The 19,537-nt window shown below is 41.1% G+C and overlaps 1 protein-coding gene across 1 annotated transcript in view; it reads left to right on the top strand.

The window, feature by feature from the left end:
* PHLPP1 (PH domain and leucine rich repeat protein phosphatase 1) overlaps positions 1–19,537 on the top strand; it is a 229,866-nt gene that overhangs the window by 186,961 nt on the left and 23,368 nt on the right. The window contains exons 11-12 of the mRNA XM_051851890.2: positions 5,467–5,667; positions 9,766–9,928. Of these exons, the coding sequence (XP_051707850.2) occupies positions 5,467–5,667; positions 9,766–9,928 (364 nt within the window). The remainder of the gene's footprint in view (positions 1–5,466; positions 5,668–9,765; positions 9,929–19,537) is intronic.

The raw sequence follows: 19,537 nt of genomic DNA, 5'->3' as shown, positions 1-19,537 counted from the left end.
ACCAGTGGATAGAAAACTTCTCTTTGTCTTTAACTCTGCCTTTCAAATAAATAAATAAATCTCTTTTAAAAAAAGAAAAGAGAATTATAATAATAAAAATCAAAACACTTCGAAATAATACTAAAGTAAATTTAAAAACTGTAAATGTATCTCTTTTCTTGTTTTTTAAGTTACTTTGTAAATTTAACATAATCCTCATAAATATCAAAAGGGTTTTATAATGGAGTTATACAAATTGGTGCTGCAGTTTATTTAGAAACAAGAAGCATACAACAGTAGCTAGGAAAACACTGGAAAATTAATACTACAAGCAGGAGACAAACTGGCAGGCATCTGAACATACGGGCTTTTAGTTCATTCTGCTGAGGTCTAGAAGCAGTGACACTCAGTACCAGGGAGAAACCCTAACACCCAGACCTTTTTCTGAGACCTGTTCTCCAGAAAAGGAACCAAGTATCCATGGAAACAGGATTGATTCTGTGGCTAGAGCAGTGTAAACACAGGATGAGTCCAAAGGTGAACTGTTCAGAAAAAACTGATGAGAATATGTCAAAGATTGCAGGAGCCCTCTTGAAAGAGCTCTCAGGGGCCACATCTGGGACAGTTTGGTAATCATGGATTATATCTAGTAGAACTTAGTAAATATCTGTAAGTCTTTTACTGATAAACAATTGAATAAGTAAATAGGACTGTTCTTTCAATGTAATTCCAATTAACAAACTGTGCATAGAAGGAAGGAATCATGAAAATAGAAAAACCACCAGAAAGGCAAATAAAAATGCTGAGTTAATGTGAAAAAAAATGATGAGAAACAGGATATTTGCATAGTCTCAAATTATCTTCTTACAGATTTGTTAACTACAAAAAAATGTTACTTTACAAAAGAGATACTTGGCTGACACCAGTAAACAAGTGATTGAAACGAATCCATCAATAGTAAGACATTAATATTGAGCATGTACTTGGCACTAATGTCTTGTGATGCACTGAAATGTAAAGTCAATGCTGCACTGACATCAGTGCGCTGAGAAGGGCAGAATTTTGTGGTATGTCTGCAAAAACGTACGACCTTATTTAAATGGTGATAATGCATGAAACAAACCTAACTGGGAGATGTTCTACAAAGTAATTGTCTGGTACTTCTTCAAAGTGTCGAGATCATTTAAAGCCAATAAGAAAATGGATAGAGGAGGCCAAGATAACAAAATGCAGCATGGATGGCATCATCAACCATATAAAGAACATCAGTGGGATAATTGGTTTGATTAGGATTAGGTCTGTAGATTAATTAATTCATAGTTCTTGCATCAACATTAATTGATTTTATGTAATTCTTTAATTTTTGAGTTGTTGCTCAGCAGTTCTTAAATATGTATGCTTCTAGTTCCTCTACTTTTTGACTTTATGATTTTTATTGCCATTCTCTTACTTTCCACAACAATGGTGTGAGTTCTGTAAGCTATGTGAGCTTCTTTCTTCACTTGTAATCCCTATTAGTGGGAGGTACTGCTAAACAATAGGTAATTGTAGTCCGTTTTTCAAACTGATTAGTAGATTATAGCATTAATGTAGTGTGTCACAACCAGCACTTTAAAAATTTAGTATAGAAAAAAACAGTACTTATCAGAGTCAGATTTTATTTCACGGAACTTAGGGAGTTACACGTGTATGTGTGGCATGTGTGCTTGCTGGTCATACAATACGTATTCTTGGTCACAATCATAAGAAGTTTGAAAGCCCCAGCTTTAAGAGCTATTGGCTTTGTGAAAGAGGATGAAATTGTCAAAAGTACTATGTTGTAAGGACAAGGAATAATAAGAAATTTAGAGTGTTTCATTTTATACTGTGGGACACTTTGGGGCCAGAGGTCAGGAGGCTATCCAGAAGTAAAAAAATTTTACTGGGCTTAACAGTCTTAACGATTTGGAGTTTTGACAGCATACTGGTCCCAGTACTGACCTCCAGAAGAATGATTTAAATGCAAATACATGGTATGTCTGTAAATTTGTTATGGTACCAAAATCTGCTGATTCAGAGGACAGGATTTGGCTGTAACATGTAAGATTGTCCTGGAAATTACTGAAAAGCAAACAAAGCAGAAAAGCCCTGGATGAGCCAGATGGACAGAACAGAGCAGTTGCTGCAGAGGCAGGAAGTGGACTTGTCCCGCTGCTGCTGTGGGCCACTTTCCAAATGCTCCCGGGAGGAGCCGGATCTCTATCTTTTCTCTATGACTTCTGCACTTCCTCTAAGAAAAGTCTGAGTCCTGTGCTGTTTGCTGTCTTGTAAGAATGAGTTTAAAGTGCTGTGTGATGGTGTCACGTTACTCAGCAGGTGCTACAGCTTTTTCGGAGAGAGGAGACTATGAAAATATTCTCTGGAAGAGGCCTTTATTATTAACTTTTTTACATGTTTGAATTTTCAGGAAATGTGTTTGTAAACAGTGGGCTTAAAGTTGACAAGAAATGGTTTTATGTCTGGCTCTGCCACTAGTTACGACTTAGCCATTGCCAAGCAATTTTACTTTCATGATTTCATTTTGTGTCTTCTGTGAAATAGAGGAGGCTATCACTGGGTGATGGGAGAATCAGATGAGAAAGAAAAATGGAAAGAGCTGTGGCCTGCACGTAGCACCTTAACAAATGAAAACAGTGATGTCATGTTACTACTTTTTCTCTAATTAGTAGAGGGCTGTATGATGAGGAGGCTTCTATAGATGAACCATCTCTTGGCACAGTCAACAGTTTTTTTATACAAATATTACTAAAATGTCTAAGGGAGAAGCTTGGATAATTAGTACATCAGAGTGAATTGAGACTGAACTCAGTGCTTTAGCAATTTAGCTGTTTTTATGTGGTTGAAAGCAAGGAGTGAAGCTGGTTATATAACCTATTTATTAAGTGCAACTGTTATTCATACTGTAGTAATTTTGCAAGGCTGAAGAAGTTGTTCACGGTGGTGAAGGATGACACCTGGACCATTGCATCAAGTTCATGTCTTCTACTGAAACTCTGGAGGTGGGAAGAAGGAATATTTCAAGGGAGTGGATGTTGAATTTAATTTTCCTAAGGCCATTATAATCAAAAAACCTTTTTAGTCTAACAGTTTGCTCTCTGACCATTAGCTGACAAGGCGATTCAGTCAGATTTTAGGCAGTTTAATGATATCTTTTGAAACCAGTCCATGTAGGTTTCTTTTTTTTGGGGGGGGGGGATCCCCATGCGACTTGAACACACAGCCTTCTGACCCATGTAGTTTTAACTAACTTAGCTTCATTTTCCTGGAAGGATATGGTGCAGGATTTTTCCCCCTCTTACTTTTCCATGAAGTATATATAGTTCTATTCGTACGGGCAAGTTTCAAAAAAATGAGAGGATAGGTCTTTTTGTAAATCACTTTCCTCCCTTTCTTCAGATGCTGTGAGGGATTTTTTAAGTCCCTTCGGTAACTTTCTAGATGAACATTGCCTTGTCAGTGTTTTTAAAATGACATTCCTCCTTTCCCTGGACTAAAAATATGCAAATGTCATGAATTCATTCTCTCTTCTCTTCATGTGCATGTAACCATGTATTTCCTAGAGAATTGTATTTTAATGAGATTGTCAGATGGTTTCTCAACCAACCTTAGTCCGTGATATTTTAGGGCAATAAAATGTATTTCTTAACGTTTTAATTTATTCTGATTCTACACGGAAGAAGTTCTTAACAGGATATTTAAGTCAGATGATATAAATGGGACCTAAAGAAACACTCATAAAAATACTTTAAAGAACCATGGTGCCGAACCTGGTTTCCTTCCTAGTTCAAAACCATTTCAGAAACTGCATGAATGACCTTCATTTTCTTCTCTGTAGCACACATGACTATAATTTCCCATGACTATTTATGGTCTGTACAGCCCTTCTCTAACTTCCTTTTTTTTTTTAAATGTCAACGGAATATGTGTTTCTTTAATGGAAAATGTTCTATTTTGGGGAAGCTGCTTTTCCTCAGATAAGTTATGGAGTTGGTGTGTGTATGTAAGTGTATATGGATGTGTAAGAGCGAGGCGAATGGAATTAGTGAATTGAGAGCCTGAAATGACTGTCCTGGTGAGGACTCCTAATAAAGTTTACACATGAATGTACCTACTACTAGCCACATTTATCTTTTTTAAAAAAGATTTTGTTCCTTTTCCCCAACATATGGTAGAATAGGCCTGAACCAAATGCTGACAGTTTCAACAAGAGAGGTGGTAAGAGTTAGTAGGATGGATCCTGGGATAGGAGGCAAGGCAGCGTTGACCCCTTCCGGTCACCGCACCTGTCCAGTGGGATGTGCATTGTGCGGGAGGGTCACCTCTGACTCACAAGCAGTTGGCACAGTCCATCCCTGCCCCATCCTTCTCATTCCTTTAGAATGATTGGGAAGCCGACCGCAGTGAGGGTTTTGCTTCAGTCCCCAGCTTTGCATTGTGCATTTATCTGTCTCCCAGTAACTGCAAGAACCGTGTAGCCTTTAACAGTTTTAATTATCTTAACTGTGGAACTGTTCTTTATCTTTTATCTGTTGTTCACTTTTATCATGTGGAAACTGTGGCAACATATATGTTATCTTGCTTGTTTTTTTTTTCTTGTAAATTTGATGCAAGTATTAATACAGAAAAGTGGCCCTCTTGATGAATTTTCTCAAAGTGAACACATTTGTGTAACCAGCAACCAGACCAAGAAAGAGCACAATATGAGAGGTGTTAGACACCCTCCCCTGGCTGCTGCCTTCCTGATTGCCTGGAAGTTACGCCCACCTTGACTTTTATTATGGTGGGTTAGTTTTGTCTGACTTTGAACTTCATAGTCACAGAATCATGCAGTGTCTCTTTTTGTGCCTGGCTTTCTTCACTTAACATTATATTTGTGTGAGATTTATCCCTGTTGATGCACCTGTCTATAGTTCTTCATTCTCATTGCTATATAGTATTCTGTTGTTTTAAATATAGAGCAGATGGTCACCTGCAGTTGTGAATGTGTCAGTGAAATGTGGTTTGGATGTGGTACTAAAAAGGACTTAGTCATAATGTGATTTAATTGCATTATGATCTAATGCCTAATGCCTAATTAGAACCCTTTTATTTGAAAGTAGCAAGTGATTCTTTTTCTCTTCCTTAAGTCAGAATATTAGCTTTACGGTATCACTTTCCCCTCCAATCACAATCAGCTGAAAACATACCTTCCTTTGTGCCTCCACTAAATTTGATTTTTTTTTTTATTTAATGCACATTTAATAGCTATTGTGTTTATCATAAATAGTGGGTCAAGGATCCACCCATATGCCTGCTAAATCAAACTTCTTGAAACCTGGCCATTTTTACATTCATGTTTCTCAGCCAGCTTCTAGGATGTCTGATATTGATCAGAATTTTTTAGGTTTGTTGAGGATTCTGAAGAGCTCTGGCTTATTAATGAGATTTTGTTGCATTTTGTCATTGTAGCCTGAGATTCCTGAATGCATCTGCAAACAAACTGGAGACCCTTCCTCCAGCCACACTTTGTGAAGAGACGAGCAGTATCTTACAAGAATTGTATTTGACAAACAACAACCTCACAGACAAATGTGTACCCTTGTTAACAGGGCATCCCCATCTGAAGATCCTTCACATGGCTTATAACCGACTTCAGAGTTTTCCAGCCAGGTAAAGGAAAGTGATTGATGTTCTTAACTGCATTTGTTTAAAAAAAAATAATAATAAAACAGTAGCTAGAAATGGAAAACAAGCCGGCGCCGCAGCTCAGTAGGCTAATCCTCTGCCTTGTGGCACCGGCACACCGGGTTCTAGTCCCGGTCGGGGCGCCGGATTCTGTCCCAGTTGCCCCTCTTCCAGGCCAGCTCTCTGCTGTAGCCAGGGAGTGCAGTGGAGGATGGCCCAAGTACTTGGGCCCTGCACCCCATGGGAGACCAGGAAAAGCACCTGGCTCCTGCCATTGGATCAGCGCGGTGCGCCGGCCTCAGCGCGCTGGCCGCGGCGGCCATTGGAGGGTGAACCAACAGCAAAAGGAAGACCTTTCTCTCTGTCTCTCTCTCTCTCACTGTCCACTCTGCCTGTAAAAAAAAAAAAAAGAAAAGAAATGGAAAACACAAAAGCTGCAGTGTGTTTCCCAGGTGATGTAACGCTGTTCACGTGTTTCTCCTTCATTTACAATTGTCTTTTATACAAACTGTAACATTCCCCCAAGAAGAAGCCTATTGATTTTTCTAATGTGAATGTATCCAAAGGATGAAATCACTAGACTTTTTTTTTTTTTTAATATTTACTTATTTATCTGAAAGGCAGAGTTACAGAGAGGCAGAGAGAGAGAGAAAGGTCGGCCATCTACTGGTTCACTCCCCATATGGCCACAACAACTGGAGCTGGGCTGATCTGAAGCCAGGAGCCAGGAGCTTCTTCCTGGGCTCCCTAGCAGTTGCAGGGGCCTAAGCACTCGGGCCATCTTCGACTGCTTTCCCAGGCCACAGCAGAGAGCTGGATCAGACACGGAGCAGCCAGGACTTGAACCCATATGATGCCCATAATAGATGCCAGCACCACAGGCGGCAGATTTACCTATTAATGCCACAGTGTCAGCCCTTAGAATATTCTGAATGGCTTGAAATAAAGTATGTTGTTTAGTAGGTTAATTTTTTCCTTTGCCTCTTTTTAACCAAACTGATTTTTTAAAAGAAACATTAATATAGTGTGTGGACATTAGAGTGTAAAGTGGGAACCTGAAAAATCTTCATTAGCTACCAGCTTTAATTTTTGTGCTCATGGTATAGAAAGCAGTAGTGGCTGTATAGTCACTGTGTTACAATGCAAGTTACAGCTCTCAGATGATCCATTTTTAATTTTGAGGAGCAGTGGCATTGTGTTTAGCCTTGAGGGAGTCTACACTCTGTTTTATTTTATTTTATTTCCTGCACTTTGTTTTATTAGCATTTGTCCAACAGGTTGGAACTTGGAACACACACCCACACATCAAAGCAACAAACTCTCTGGTACTCTGTTGACTAGAGCTCAGCACTGGGGCTAAATCAAAGTACTAGTACAGCTGCCCTCTGCTGCCAGCAGGGCTACCACTCCATTTTTTTTTTTTTTTAATAGTATTTATTTGAAAGGCAGAGCAAGAGAGGGATGAGAGAAAGAGAGACAAATCTTTCATCTGTTGGTTTACTGCCCAGGTGATTACAACAGCCACGGATGGCTGGGCAAAGCTGAAGTCAGGAACTCCATCTGGGTCTCCCACATGGGTGGCAGGGGTCCATGTACTTGGACCATCATTAGCAGGATGTTGGATCCAAATCAGAGCAGCTGGGACTGGAACTGATGCTCCAGTATGGGGTACCAGCGCCGTAAGTGGCAGCTTAGCCTGTTGGGCTATAATGTTAGCCCCTAGGGCTACCAGTCTTTCAAGCCGGGGGACTGGGATTGGGTTCCTGGCTGTCCTGGCCCAGCCGTGGCTATTGTAGGCATTTGGGAGGTAAACTGTCAGAAAGAAGATCTCTCTCTCTCTTTCTCTATCTTTCTAATAAATAAAAATTTTTAAAAATAAATGGAAGAGCCCAGTGTTCTATTTCCAGGGATGAGTATCTAAACCCTGTGGGAGAAATGAACATCATTTCTAATGCTAAGGACATCCCCCCAGAGACCCATGCCAGGTCAGTCTCCTACTAAGTACAGAGAAGTTTTCTACACACCTCATAAAATTCCATCTTGGTATAGTTTCCCTCTCTGGGGGTTGTGATGTGGCACAGTAGGTCCCCTGCCAAGGTCTAGGCTTCCTAGGAGTAAGGACTAGGACTGTGATGTCCTGTCTCCTTCAGCCTCAGGTCTAACTCCAGTCTGTCCCTCAGTAAACACTCAGCAGATGGCTTCTGAATTGAAGAACGTGCTGCAGAAATCAGGACATTCTTTGGCTGTCTTCTTTCTTTCTTTAGTAACTGTTAATTCTACACAATAACTACCACTTTATTTTTCATTTATTTTTTAAGATTTATTTATTTATTTGAAAGGCAGAGTTACAAAGAGGCAGAGAGACAGAGAGAAGAGAGGTCTTCTGTATGCTGGTTCACTCCCCAGGTGGCCGCAACGGCCAGAACTGGGCTGATCCAAAGCCAGGAGCCAGGAGTTTCTTTCGGGTCTCCCATGCAGATGCAGAGGCCCAACCACTTGGGCCATCTTCTACTGCTTTCCCAGGCCATCACAGAGATGCTGGAATGGAACTGGAGCAGCCGAGACTCAAATCGGCACCCATATGAGATGCCGGCGCTGCAGGTGGCGTCTTCACCTGCTTACGCCGCAGCACTGCTCCCTGTCTTCTTTCTATGTTGAGAGATGGAAGCATGTTTAACTTTTCCTTTCTCGAGTCTGATTTCTGTACCTTCAGTCATTTTTTATGCCTCTTACATGGTAGTTTCTCCATACTTCTTTCCGAATAAGATAACTATCCAAAGAAGGAGAGGTTCCTTCTTTGTAGGTGGTTAGCAAAAGTTGAGAAGATTCCTTTAGGGTCTGGTTTGAGTGTGGACGCTCCCAGAAGGCCCAGGGATGTTGGAATGACCTCTGAACACAGCCCCTGTTGCTCACCACTGCCTTATGATTATGAGTGGTCATCGGACTTTGGGAAGTGGGCTTTGAGGAGGAAACCATCTTACCTTGAACTATGGCCCTGGTCCCCTCTACATCCCCTTGAGTTTTCCGTGCCAATGAAAAGAAATCATACTCTCAAACTAAGCTCTTTTAAAGCAGTTATATTGGATTAATGCTGCCTTTTGACCCATTTAAGTAGGATTTTCATTGGAGTTGAGACTAAGCAACATAGCAAAGAGATTGTTGCCACGGTAACTTAATTTAGACACAGACTTTAGGAGGAAAAGGACATCATTTTTCTTCTTGTTGCCAATTTTAAGAGTTGAAGCTACATTTATGTTCTGTAGTGGGAAAGGAGATGTTAAATACTTTGATACTCGAAAAAGTAGTGAAAAATCTTGTTTGTAAAAATGACTATTATAAGTGGATCTTTACGGAGAACTCAAGGGGCTTCCATAGCCTTGGAAACTCATAACTGGTGCATAGGGAGATTACTGATGCCATAAACAGGAGTGTCAATTTGTAAAGTCAACAACAGGAGTCACTGTGCACTTACTCCTCATGTAGGATCTCTGTCCTTAACGTGCTGTACACTGAGGCTTAATGCTATAACGAGTACTCAAACAGTATATTTCACTTTGTGTTTCTATGGGGGTGCAAACGATTGAAATCTTTACTTAATGTACACTAAACTGATCTTCTGTAAAAAAAAAAAGAAAAAAAAAAAGAAATTATCAATTCCCAACTTGATTCTCACTGGGATTAAACATGACAATAGGTCTGATCTGATTTCATCATCATTTAAAAAAAATCATCTATTATTTTTCACTTTATGTTTCTGTGTGGGAACAAACTGTTGAAATCCTTACTTAAGGTATACTAAGCTGATCTTCTGTATATTAAGATAATCGAAAATGAATCTTGATGTGAATGGAAGGGGAGAGGGAGTGGGAAAGGGGAGGGTTGTGGGTGGGAGGGACGGTATGGGGGGGGAAGCCATTGTAACACATGAGTCGTACTTTGGAAATTTATATTCATTAAATAAAAGATAAAAAAAAATAAGTGGATCTTTAAAGTCATAATAAAATTATTCTTTTGTATCTCATTTTTAAAATTGCCTTGTAGTTATTTTATAACTCCCTCACCCCTGAATTTTTTCTCTTTTAGTAAAATGGCAAAACTGGAGGAACTTGAGGAAATTGATATCAGTGGGAATAAACTGAAAGCCATTCCGACAACTATTATGAATTGTAGGCGCATGCACACCGTGATTGCTCACTCCAATTGCATTGAAGTCTTCCCTGAAGTTATGCAGCTCCCAGAAATCAAGGTGTGTGGTTTTGATTTCATGAACCCTGAGCTCAGGTCAGCAATGAAGTCAGTTTCCTTAATTCATTATTTCAGGATATTTGCAGCTTTGTTGCATTTACTCAGAATGAAGACTCCCAGTAGACCTTGTGCCATCTTTCCTAACTGGCTGAGTGGTAGGAAGATTGTGTGCCTTCGCTATGTCCTGTCCCTACCTAGTTCTGTGACATGAAGCTGGCCACGTTGCCACCCACAGCTTCTTTCCTGTCTAACAATACTTGCCCTGCTTATTTCCAGGGTGGTTATGAAGCTGAATGAGTCAGGTGTGATAGTTTGAAAAAGTTTATGCTCCCATACGCACCTTTCTCCCCTCCTAACTCACCTAGTTACATAGCACAGTAGCCAGTTAGTGGTCGTTCACTTTACGTAGACTTGGCCGCATTGCTGTCACCATTCATTTAAATGGGCAGAATGCATATTCTTTTCATTTGATAGGTGATACTTTGAAGTACTGAAAAGTAAAATGATTTGGTAAATGAAGGCAGCACACTGGTGGCAGATAGTTTGCAGTTACTGGCTCCTGACTTGGAATAGACTAATGGAATGAAGCTAGTTTACTAGAACTATCTATCTGACAACTTTGTAATACTGTTTGGTTTCCTGTAGTTGTGGGGTGGGTACGAAGATATAAAGTTCTTCATAGATCATGTAGTTTTTCATTTGTATCTTTAACATTTTTAATTATCAATTTTGTGCTAATAAAAAGTAACTGGGGATTATATATTTGGGGCTTACCCTGATCTCAAAGACATTCCTACTTAGCCACCCTCCAGTTTCTAGACAGAAGCCTTATGTATCAGATATGGGAATTATATAAACATTTGAAAACATTAAATAGTATGCATATTTTTCATCATACCAATTTTTATACATTTATGTGGTTATAATATGTACAAACCACCTTGAAAGTGTGTATGTATGTTTATACTTTATCATAAAATATTTTACTTTGAGGTTTAAGAGCACCATCATATATCACTGTGCCATTTTAGAATGCTTTGTGTATAAACTTGTAGAAGTGTTGTGCTTGTACTTCCTGTATAATACATTATGCAGTGATGAAGGGACAGGGCTCTGAGTTTCAGGGAGGCAGAAATAGAATTGGATCTCAGTTGTGTATTACTGAGCTGGTCTGTTTCTTCATATGTAAAATTAGGAATAGTATTTCATTTACAGTATTGTTGTTAGAAAGAAAGAAATTAATTCATGCAAAGCAATTGAAATAGTAGTGGCATAGAGGAAGAACTCCCTTAAATGTAACTAGCAAAAGTTCGGCTGTTATGTTGATTATTATATAGAGCAGCTATTTTGCTCAACAAAATCTAGGAGATTTAGCTGAAGCAAATGCTTCTTTGCTTCCAGTACAGGAAAGTTGTTGACAGCCAGGTTTTCCAGAAATTGTAAGCTGCCCCTCCTTGCTATAGCAGCTGTGCAGTGCTGCCTTTCACAGGGGCAGGACTAGTCTGTGTAATGTGCAAGGTGATAGATCAAAAGAATGTAACGTAACAGAGACTCAAGATTAACTTCCTATTTGCTGCTCTTAGTTCCTACACCTGTCTTTGAATGTTAAATAATTCTTAAGTATAGGTTAGAGCATTTTTTTGTTTTGGGTTTTTTTTTTTTAAGTATCTAGTTCAAAATACAAATTGATATTTTAAATTTTCAGTTTTTGACTAGATTTTGCTAAATATGATTTTGCTATGAAAATGAAATCCTTCCCCAGACCTTTGCCTGAGTTCTTGCCTCCTGGGTCTGTTGTCTTCTCTCTGTACCCTGCTGTGCAACTCCTCTTTAGTTTACTTCTGATGTGGCTTTTTAAGTGGTGTTCATTCTTTGATTCACTGTTGACTCTCTTCCTCCTTTCCACAGCTATTCTATCTTAGCATTTTTCTTCTGTTAACAATATCCAGCCCTTTTTTAGTAGATAAGATTATAGTAGATGCTAGATTGGTTTTTATTTTGGGGGGGGGTATAGAGAGTTTGAACAATATCAGGCATCCTTTGAATAAAAGAACATAAATTTTGCATCCCTGGACAGATAGTATTATTGAAAAAGTAGTAGTTAAATTGTTTTAGAATTCTGAATTGATATTTTAGTGTTCTATCATATAATACTTTAGGTTATCATATACATGTTTGCACATATTTAAACAATCCAAAACAAAATTCCTGGCAAAAAATACTTGTGCTATCCTAAATGATAAGTATACTGGGGAAAGCCTTCACTGCAATCTGAGCCCTCCAGCAGGTTTTTAAGGTGATTTCATCCCTGGGATGAGAATTGCAGCTTACACTGAAACATTGTTATTGAATTAAGGACCCTAGAATATATGCAGATATAACAATATAACAATACTGCATGTTGAAAACAAAGTGCAGTAGTTGTCAGTTGTGAAGTAGTTTATAAGGCATTAAGATCATGGCAGTTATAAAATCTTGGTAGGTAACAATTTAAAAGGGATAATACCATGATGTATTTAACTAGCTAATTCTCTCCAAATAGTCTTTCATTTTTAGATATTAAAGGAAATTGTGGGGTAGGCATTGTGGTGCCACAGGTTCTTCCATCAGTTGACACCAAGTGCCAGCCAGCACCTTGCTTCTGATCCAGCTTCCTGCTAATGCATGGTGAGAAACAGCAGATAATGACTTGAGTGCGTGGCCCTTGCCACTCATGAGGGAGACCCGATGGAGTTCCAGGCTCCTGACTTCGGCATGGCCCAGCCTGGGCTGTCGAGGTGTAAGCCAGGGAGGGCAGATGTATCATGTCCTCACATTAGCTCGCTCTCTCACTCTGTTGTTATGCCGTTGAAGTAAATGAAAATACACAAAAAAATAAGTAAACTTTTAAGTGCTTATTCATAGCTTTGTTGTCAAAGCTTTAAAAACAATTATTTAAAAGAGTAAACAAGCCTTGCTACTAAAATATGCTAAAATGTGTTTCTAAAGAACTTGAAAAATTAGGCTACAGTTTTTGTACCCCTAAAATAGAAACAGTGTGCACTGTCTTATCTCATAAAATTAGGTATTGCTTCTTTTCCATTTTGGTACATTTAGTAAGATCTATTAAAATGATCATCGGGTATCAAATTCTGTATTTAGATAAAGAGATCATATAACTTGTTAATAGGAAAAATATATTTTTCAGAAAGCCTAAATAGATCTAAATTCATAGTACTTTGTTCCTTGGTATTATTGTCTTCAGTTTTATTTAACATTTTACATCATTCTTCTGACCCTGGTCCACCAGTCCCCTGTTTTACTAGAACAGGTTGTGTTCTGTTCTGATTCTAAAACTGACTTCCTCTGGATATAGATTACCTCTCAGTCCACTAAGGAAAATCTTGATCCAAGTCACCACGTAAGCCATAGTTGGTTTAGAAGACCCTGGGCCTAGGCCGGCGCCGTGGCTCAATAGGCTAATCCTCCACCTTGCGGCGCCGGCACACCGGGTTCTAGTCCCGGTCGGGGCGCCGGATTCTGTCCCGGTTGCCCCTCTTCCAGGCCAGCTCTCTGCTATGGCCAGGGAGTGCAGTGGAGGATGGCCCAGGTGCTTGGGCCCTGCACCCCATGGGAGACCAGGAAAAGCACCTGGATCCTGGCTCCTGCCATCGGATCAGCGCGGTGCGCCGGCTGCAGCGGCGGCCATTGGAGGGTGAACCAACGGCAAAGGAAGACCTTTCTCTCTGTCTCTCTCTCTCACTGTCCACTCTGCCTGTCAAAAAAAAAAAAAAAAAAAAAAAAAAAAAGAAGACCCTGGGCCTAAGCCCACTCTTAGACCACTCCTGGGTGATGAACTTCAGAAGCAAAGATGACCAGGAATATGGCCCTGGGTTGTCCTCCTGAAGCACATAATGATCACACTGCTTATGTCGTAGTTCTGCAGTAGAACCCAAGCTATTATTTAATTTCTAATTGGAGGCCTGTGCTAACCCCTTTTGTAACGTGTTTTAAGCAGATGAATTAAATGTGGAAACATGATGAACTAAATTTGTAACTTGGTGTTTTAAACACTGTATCAGTAACTTCTTAATCAAATTTCCATGTTCCTGTGGCTTCTTGATTTTAAGAACAGCATCTTTTAAAACATTTTAATTCTCTTCAGAAGAGTGTTTTCATGTTGGTGCTATGTAATAATAAGCTACTTGGACAAGTTGAGTGAACTTGTATCTAGAATCTGTGTTACTTTAATTGGGAAATGGAGTATGAAGTATTTTTAATATGCCATACTCCTGAGAACAATGCCTGCAGGAAGTTGGACAAGTAGACCTCCCTTGATACAGATCAGCTCTCATCAACTGGAGAGGAAAACAGGATCCCAGAGTCACCATGTAGGCCAGACTTGGCGTGGCTGGACCCGGGTAAGCCCTGATTGTTGTTGTTCTTGTCGCTAACTTGAGATGAAAGAGCCAGTATCAGCTCAGCAATAAAAACTCAAAGAGCTTGGGGAAATCATCTGGTTCATAGTGGAAGAAGGAAGAAGGATGAACCCTTGGGAAGTGGGATGGTGGAAAGGAAGAAAGGTCAGGGATGAGTTAGTTAGGTGCCGGGTGGGTGGAATTGTGACCTAGTAGGCCTAAAAGATCAGCAAGGCATCTATAGTGCATCAGAAAACCAGAAACCAAGAGCAGTAATCAGCATGGTCAAGTCTTGTTGTTTTTCAATTTAAGTTTCTGTAGATTTTTAAGTTCAAAGCCAGGCCCTTTCCAACAAAACACTGCATGTGTCTTAGCAGCGTGGAGGGTGTGTGTGTGTGTGTGTGTGTGTGTTTCCATTTGTGTGTGACTGATGCTCAGTAACCTTGTTATTGAAGGGTATCTCTTTTGAGCACTGTGACTGCTTCCTCAAAAGAAGTAGACTTTGAGGTGGTCACCACATATCCCTAAAGGTAAAGAGAGATGCACTCGTGGACCCAGAAATCTGGGAGTTAAGTCCCTCTTTCCATCTAAAATTTCATGCATGTTTTGTGTTCTACTTTTTGCCATTGTTGTTTGTTTTAGTATAAAAATAATGACTCTCTTCTATCATCTTTGAGTAAGACTGAAGCCCCAGAAGTATGTGCCAGGTGCCCTGTAACTTTGCAATGTCCTACTAAGTACCCCAGGGTTCAAGTAGCCAATCTTAGGAAGTAATGGTGGGGGCAGGCATTTGGCACAGCAGCTGAGAGATCGCTTGGGATGCCTGCATCCTGTATCACAGTACCTGGGTTTTACCTCTGGCTTAGCTTCTGATTCCAGCTTCCTGTCAGTGTGCAGTCTGGGAGGCTGCAGGTGATGGCTCAAGTTCCTAGTTTCTGCCACCCATTATGGGAGATCTGGATTGAGTTTCTAGTTCTTGGCTTCAGCCCGTGCTCAGCCCAGACTATACAGGTTTTGGATCTGGATTGGAGGGGGGGGCGGAGAGGATTGGAGTAGGTTTGGCCCTGCTCAGTCAGTTAATAGGTTTACTCAGATGTATGTGGATCCCACAGCGATGATCACTTAGCCTTTTATAGCATGAAGAATATATTATAGCTTAAGAGAATTTGACTGAAAGTCATCGTTGGAGCAGTAATACACATGTGGAATTTGTTTTATTACTAAGCTAAATTGCCCTAGTTCTTACATAACTGTAAAGGGGAGGAGGTGGTATCATCTGCTTCTCCATCCTACCCTCTGCTCTCAGGCCCAGACATCTTCAGCCACATCAGCTGCTCACTATGAGTTTTCCAAAACCCAGGCCTGTTCTTGTCCCCTTTCTGGTGCCCTGGTTGTTAGCTCTTCCTACGTGTTCTCCTGTTCTCCCAAGCCTGATTATCATTGATTCTGCACAGAAATCCCCTCCATAAAGACCTCTCTGAGGCCCCAGTGGCTGCCCCTGTGCTGTCACAACCTGTGCACACTTCCTCCATACCCCTGATGTTGCAGAAGAGGTGAGGGTCATGTTGTTTATTTCCCCCACTTGAGTTCTGTCTATCCCTCATGTAAAGCTGAGTGCTTGCCAAATTGTGGGTGCTTGATACATGTTATTTTTAATGAATACTTGGCTTTATTTGCTTCTTACAAGTTGACAGTGAAAATTAATGAGGCTGTTTAGTGGGGATGCATGTTCCACACCAGCAGCTGTTACCTTGTGAGTGCAGGAAAATGCAGGAAGTGCCTGGGAGCCTCGGCGCTAGTGCCACCGGTGCTGTCAGGGAGCATGGTTTCCACAGTAGACGGGTGTCATCTGAGGGAGGAAGAAGGAAGCAAAGTGTCACACACCAGGACTCCAGTTGCTCCGGTTGACACAGGAGTTACTCTAGGAGCTGGTAGATCAAGATGCTGTGTCAGGGCGTCTCAGGCAGGTGTTTGGCAGATGATGTGCAACATTCGTGGTACGTGTCTGTAAAATGAGGTGCCTGTTTCTTCAAAAATGTTTTTTGGAAAACATCATAATAACTGCTTCGTGGAGCCTTGCGATAATTACACTTCCACTATGCATCAAACCATCTTCCTTTTCCTTTAAAATGTACTAATTATTTTTGTATGCTCTTATATAATGCATGTGCAGCATTTCTTCTTCTTCTTTTTTTAAAATATTTATTTATTTATTTGAAATTCAGAATTACACAGAGAGAGGAGAGGCAGAGAGAGAGAGGTCTTCCATCCAATGGTTCACTCCCCAAATGGCTGCAACAGCCAGAGCTGTGCTGATCCAAAGCCAGGAGCCAGGAGCTTCTTCTTGGTTTCCCACACGAGTGCAGGGGCCCAAGGAGTTGGGCCACCTTTTACTGCTTTCCCAAGCCATAGTAGAGAGCGGGATTGGAACTGGAACAGCTGGGTCTCGAACCGGCACCTGTATGGGATGCCGGCGCTTCAGGCCAGGCATTAACCCACTTCATTTCTTCTAAATCATAAGTTTCTTTCCAACTATCATTTATCTCACTTTTTCTCAGAGTTGGGTAATTTGACTATTTTTTACTGGAGGTTTTTTTTTTTTTTTAAGATTTTATTTATTTATTTGGGAGGCACAGTTAGAGAAAGGAGAGACACAGAGAAAGAGGTCTGCCATCTGCTGGTTTACTCCCCAAATGGCCGCAATAGCTGGAGCTGGGCTAATCCAAAGCCAGGAGCCAGAGCTCCTTCCAGGTCTCCCCCATGGGTGCAGGGGCCTAAGCACTAGGGCCATCTTCTGCTGCTTTCCCAGGCCACAGCAGAGAGCTGGATGGGAAGAGGAGTACCCAGGACATGAACCAGCACCCATATGCGATGCCAACGCCGCAGGTAGAGACTTAGCCCACTATGCCACAGCGTGCAGCCCCTACCAGAATTTTAATTATAGCAAAGTACCTTTTGTTAGCTATGTCCTAAACTGACCCTCAAAGAGGTAGTTTCCTAATAGTCATGTTTTAGGCAGATGTAACATTGTCTTTAAAAATGTATTCTCAAGAAGATTGTAGTACAATAAACAGAGATAAATACTTTTAACAACATAGAATGTATTGGTACTGTTTTTTTCTTCAATCTCATCCAAATATTTTGTTTTCTGTTTTTCAGTTATTCATCCAATACCTGCTTGTTGAGTACCTCACTAGTCAGTCATTGTTGAGGACTACTGAAAGCATCTGAAATCGTACTTTATGTTAATTCCAATAGGGTAGCACCTTCGAACTCTATAATTTTTATGAACAAACCTCCTTAATATGCAGAAGTATAAAAGGGTGATTTCTGCTTATCTACCATTAAAGAAAATAGTTGCATTTTCACACAGATAAGTAGTAACATTTAAAATGTATCCAGACTGCATTGCAATGCCATTTACTCTAGGCTGAACTTAACCTAAGCACTTACATCTCAGTTCCCGTCCTAGCAGATTAAATTACTAAAGGATCTTAAAAGGTTGATTCATTTGTTCATTCAACAAAGAATTACCTGTCATGTGCCAGGCAATGCCTTACTTGTTCGTTCTTTTAAGCATCTACTCTTACTGAACATCTGATGTTTCCAGTGTACGGTGTTTAGGATGTAAGGGGAAAAGGAGCAGTCCCTGCTCTCTGGGAGGTCAAGGTCTAGTGGATGAAATAAATACGAAGACAATTAAAACAAGGGACATTTAGTTGAAACAGAGGTTGTGGAGGAGTTGACATGGACTTGAGTCTTAAGAGGAATAAGGGAGATTTTACCAGGTAAAAGGCAAGAAAAGCTTGAAGAAAAGAGTCCCAAGCACAAAGAAACAGCATGTGGGGAGACATGAATAAATGAGAGCATGATACAGACAGAAACCAATGGCTCTGATGTGGCTGAAACAAAGTGGGTGATGAGGCGGAAGGTGGAAGGTGGGGTGAAGGACCTCATTTGACATACTGAGGAATTTGGGGAGCAGATTGAAGGGCACGGTTGGGAGCAGCTGAAAGACAGAATCTGGAATGTGATCAGACAGAGTAAAAGGCAGTAGAGAAGACAGCATTATGAACAAGACTAAAAGCAGAGATAAGATGCATTGCCTCCAGGGGAAATGTGATGTGGGTCAGAACCAGGGCATGGAATTGGATGAGATGAACAGGAGCCGCAGCCAAAGGGTCCTGGTGAGCCCGGGGCTCTGGGCTTGGGTGTGAGGGGGCAGGGGCTTGGGGTGTGGTATGCCCTGCAAAGCAGCGTCTGTACCACAGTCACCCCCGTTATCTGTATCACTAAGCACCCTACCAGTTTGTAGCTTGGTGATTTAGAGAATGAGTTATTTCATACCTACGGAACTCGAAAAGTTTAAATCTTTGGCTAACATTAAAAAAGAGTTTTTTCTAGTTATATAAAACTCAATGCTGCTCTGAGTAAATTTTACCATAAAGTATCCTCTTTCCTTGTGCCCCAGCTTACCCACACTTGTCAGTCCATCGCGACACAGTAGTTTGTAGTCTTCCTGTGCGGATGGGCAGCTTAGCCCATTGTGAACCAGTGCTACTACTGTTTTTCAGTCTTGACGTCCAGTCACTATTCATGTGACCATTATTTATAGTTTTTTTAACTTTTATTTAATAAATATAAATTTCCCAAGTACAGCTTTTGGATTACAGTGGCTCCCCCCGCCCCATAACTTCCCTCCCACCCGCAACCCTCCCATCTCCCACTCTCTCTCCCATCCCATTCACATCAAGATTCATTTTCAATTATCTTTTTTTTTTTTTTTTTGACAGGCAGAGTGGACAGTGAGAGAGAGAGACAGAGAGAAAGGTCTTCCTTTGCCGTTGGTTCACCCTCCAATGGCCGCCGCGGCCGGTGCGCTGCGGCTGGCGCACCGCGCTGATCCGATGGCAGGAGCCAGGAGCCAGGTGCTTTTCCTGGTCTCCCATGGGGTGCAGGGCCCAAGCACCTGGGCCATCCTCCACTGCACTCCCTGGCCACAGCAGAGGGCTGGCCTGGAAGAGGGGCAACCGGGACAGAATCCGGTGCCCCGACCGGGACTAGAACCCGGTGTGCCGGCGCCGCTAGGCGGAGGATTAGCCTAGTGAGCTGCGGCGCTGGCCCCATTTTCAATTATCTTTATATACAGATCAATTTAGTGTATACTAAGTAAAGATTTCATCAGTTTGCACCCACACAGAAACACAAAGTGT

Source organism: Oryctolagus cuniculus, chromosome 10, assembly GCF_964237555.1.
Source record: "Oryctolagus cuniculus chromosome 10, mOryCun1.1, whole genome shotgun sequence".
Classification (NCBI taxonomy): Eukaryota; Metazoa; Chordata; class Mammalia; order Lagomorpha; family Leporidae; genus Oryctolagus; species Oryctolagus cuniculus.
This window is presented reverse-complemented; position numbering and strand designations above follow the sequence as displayed.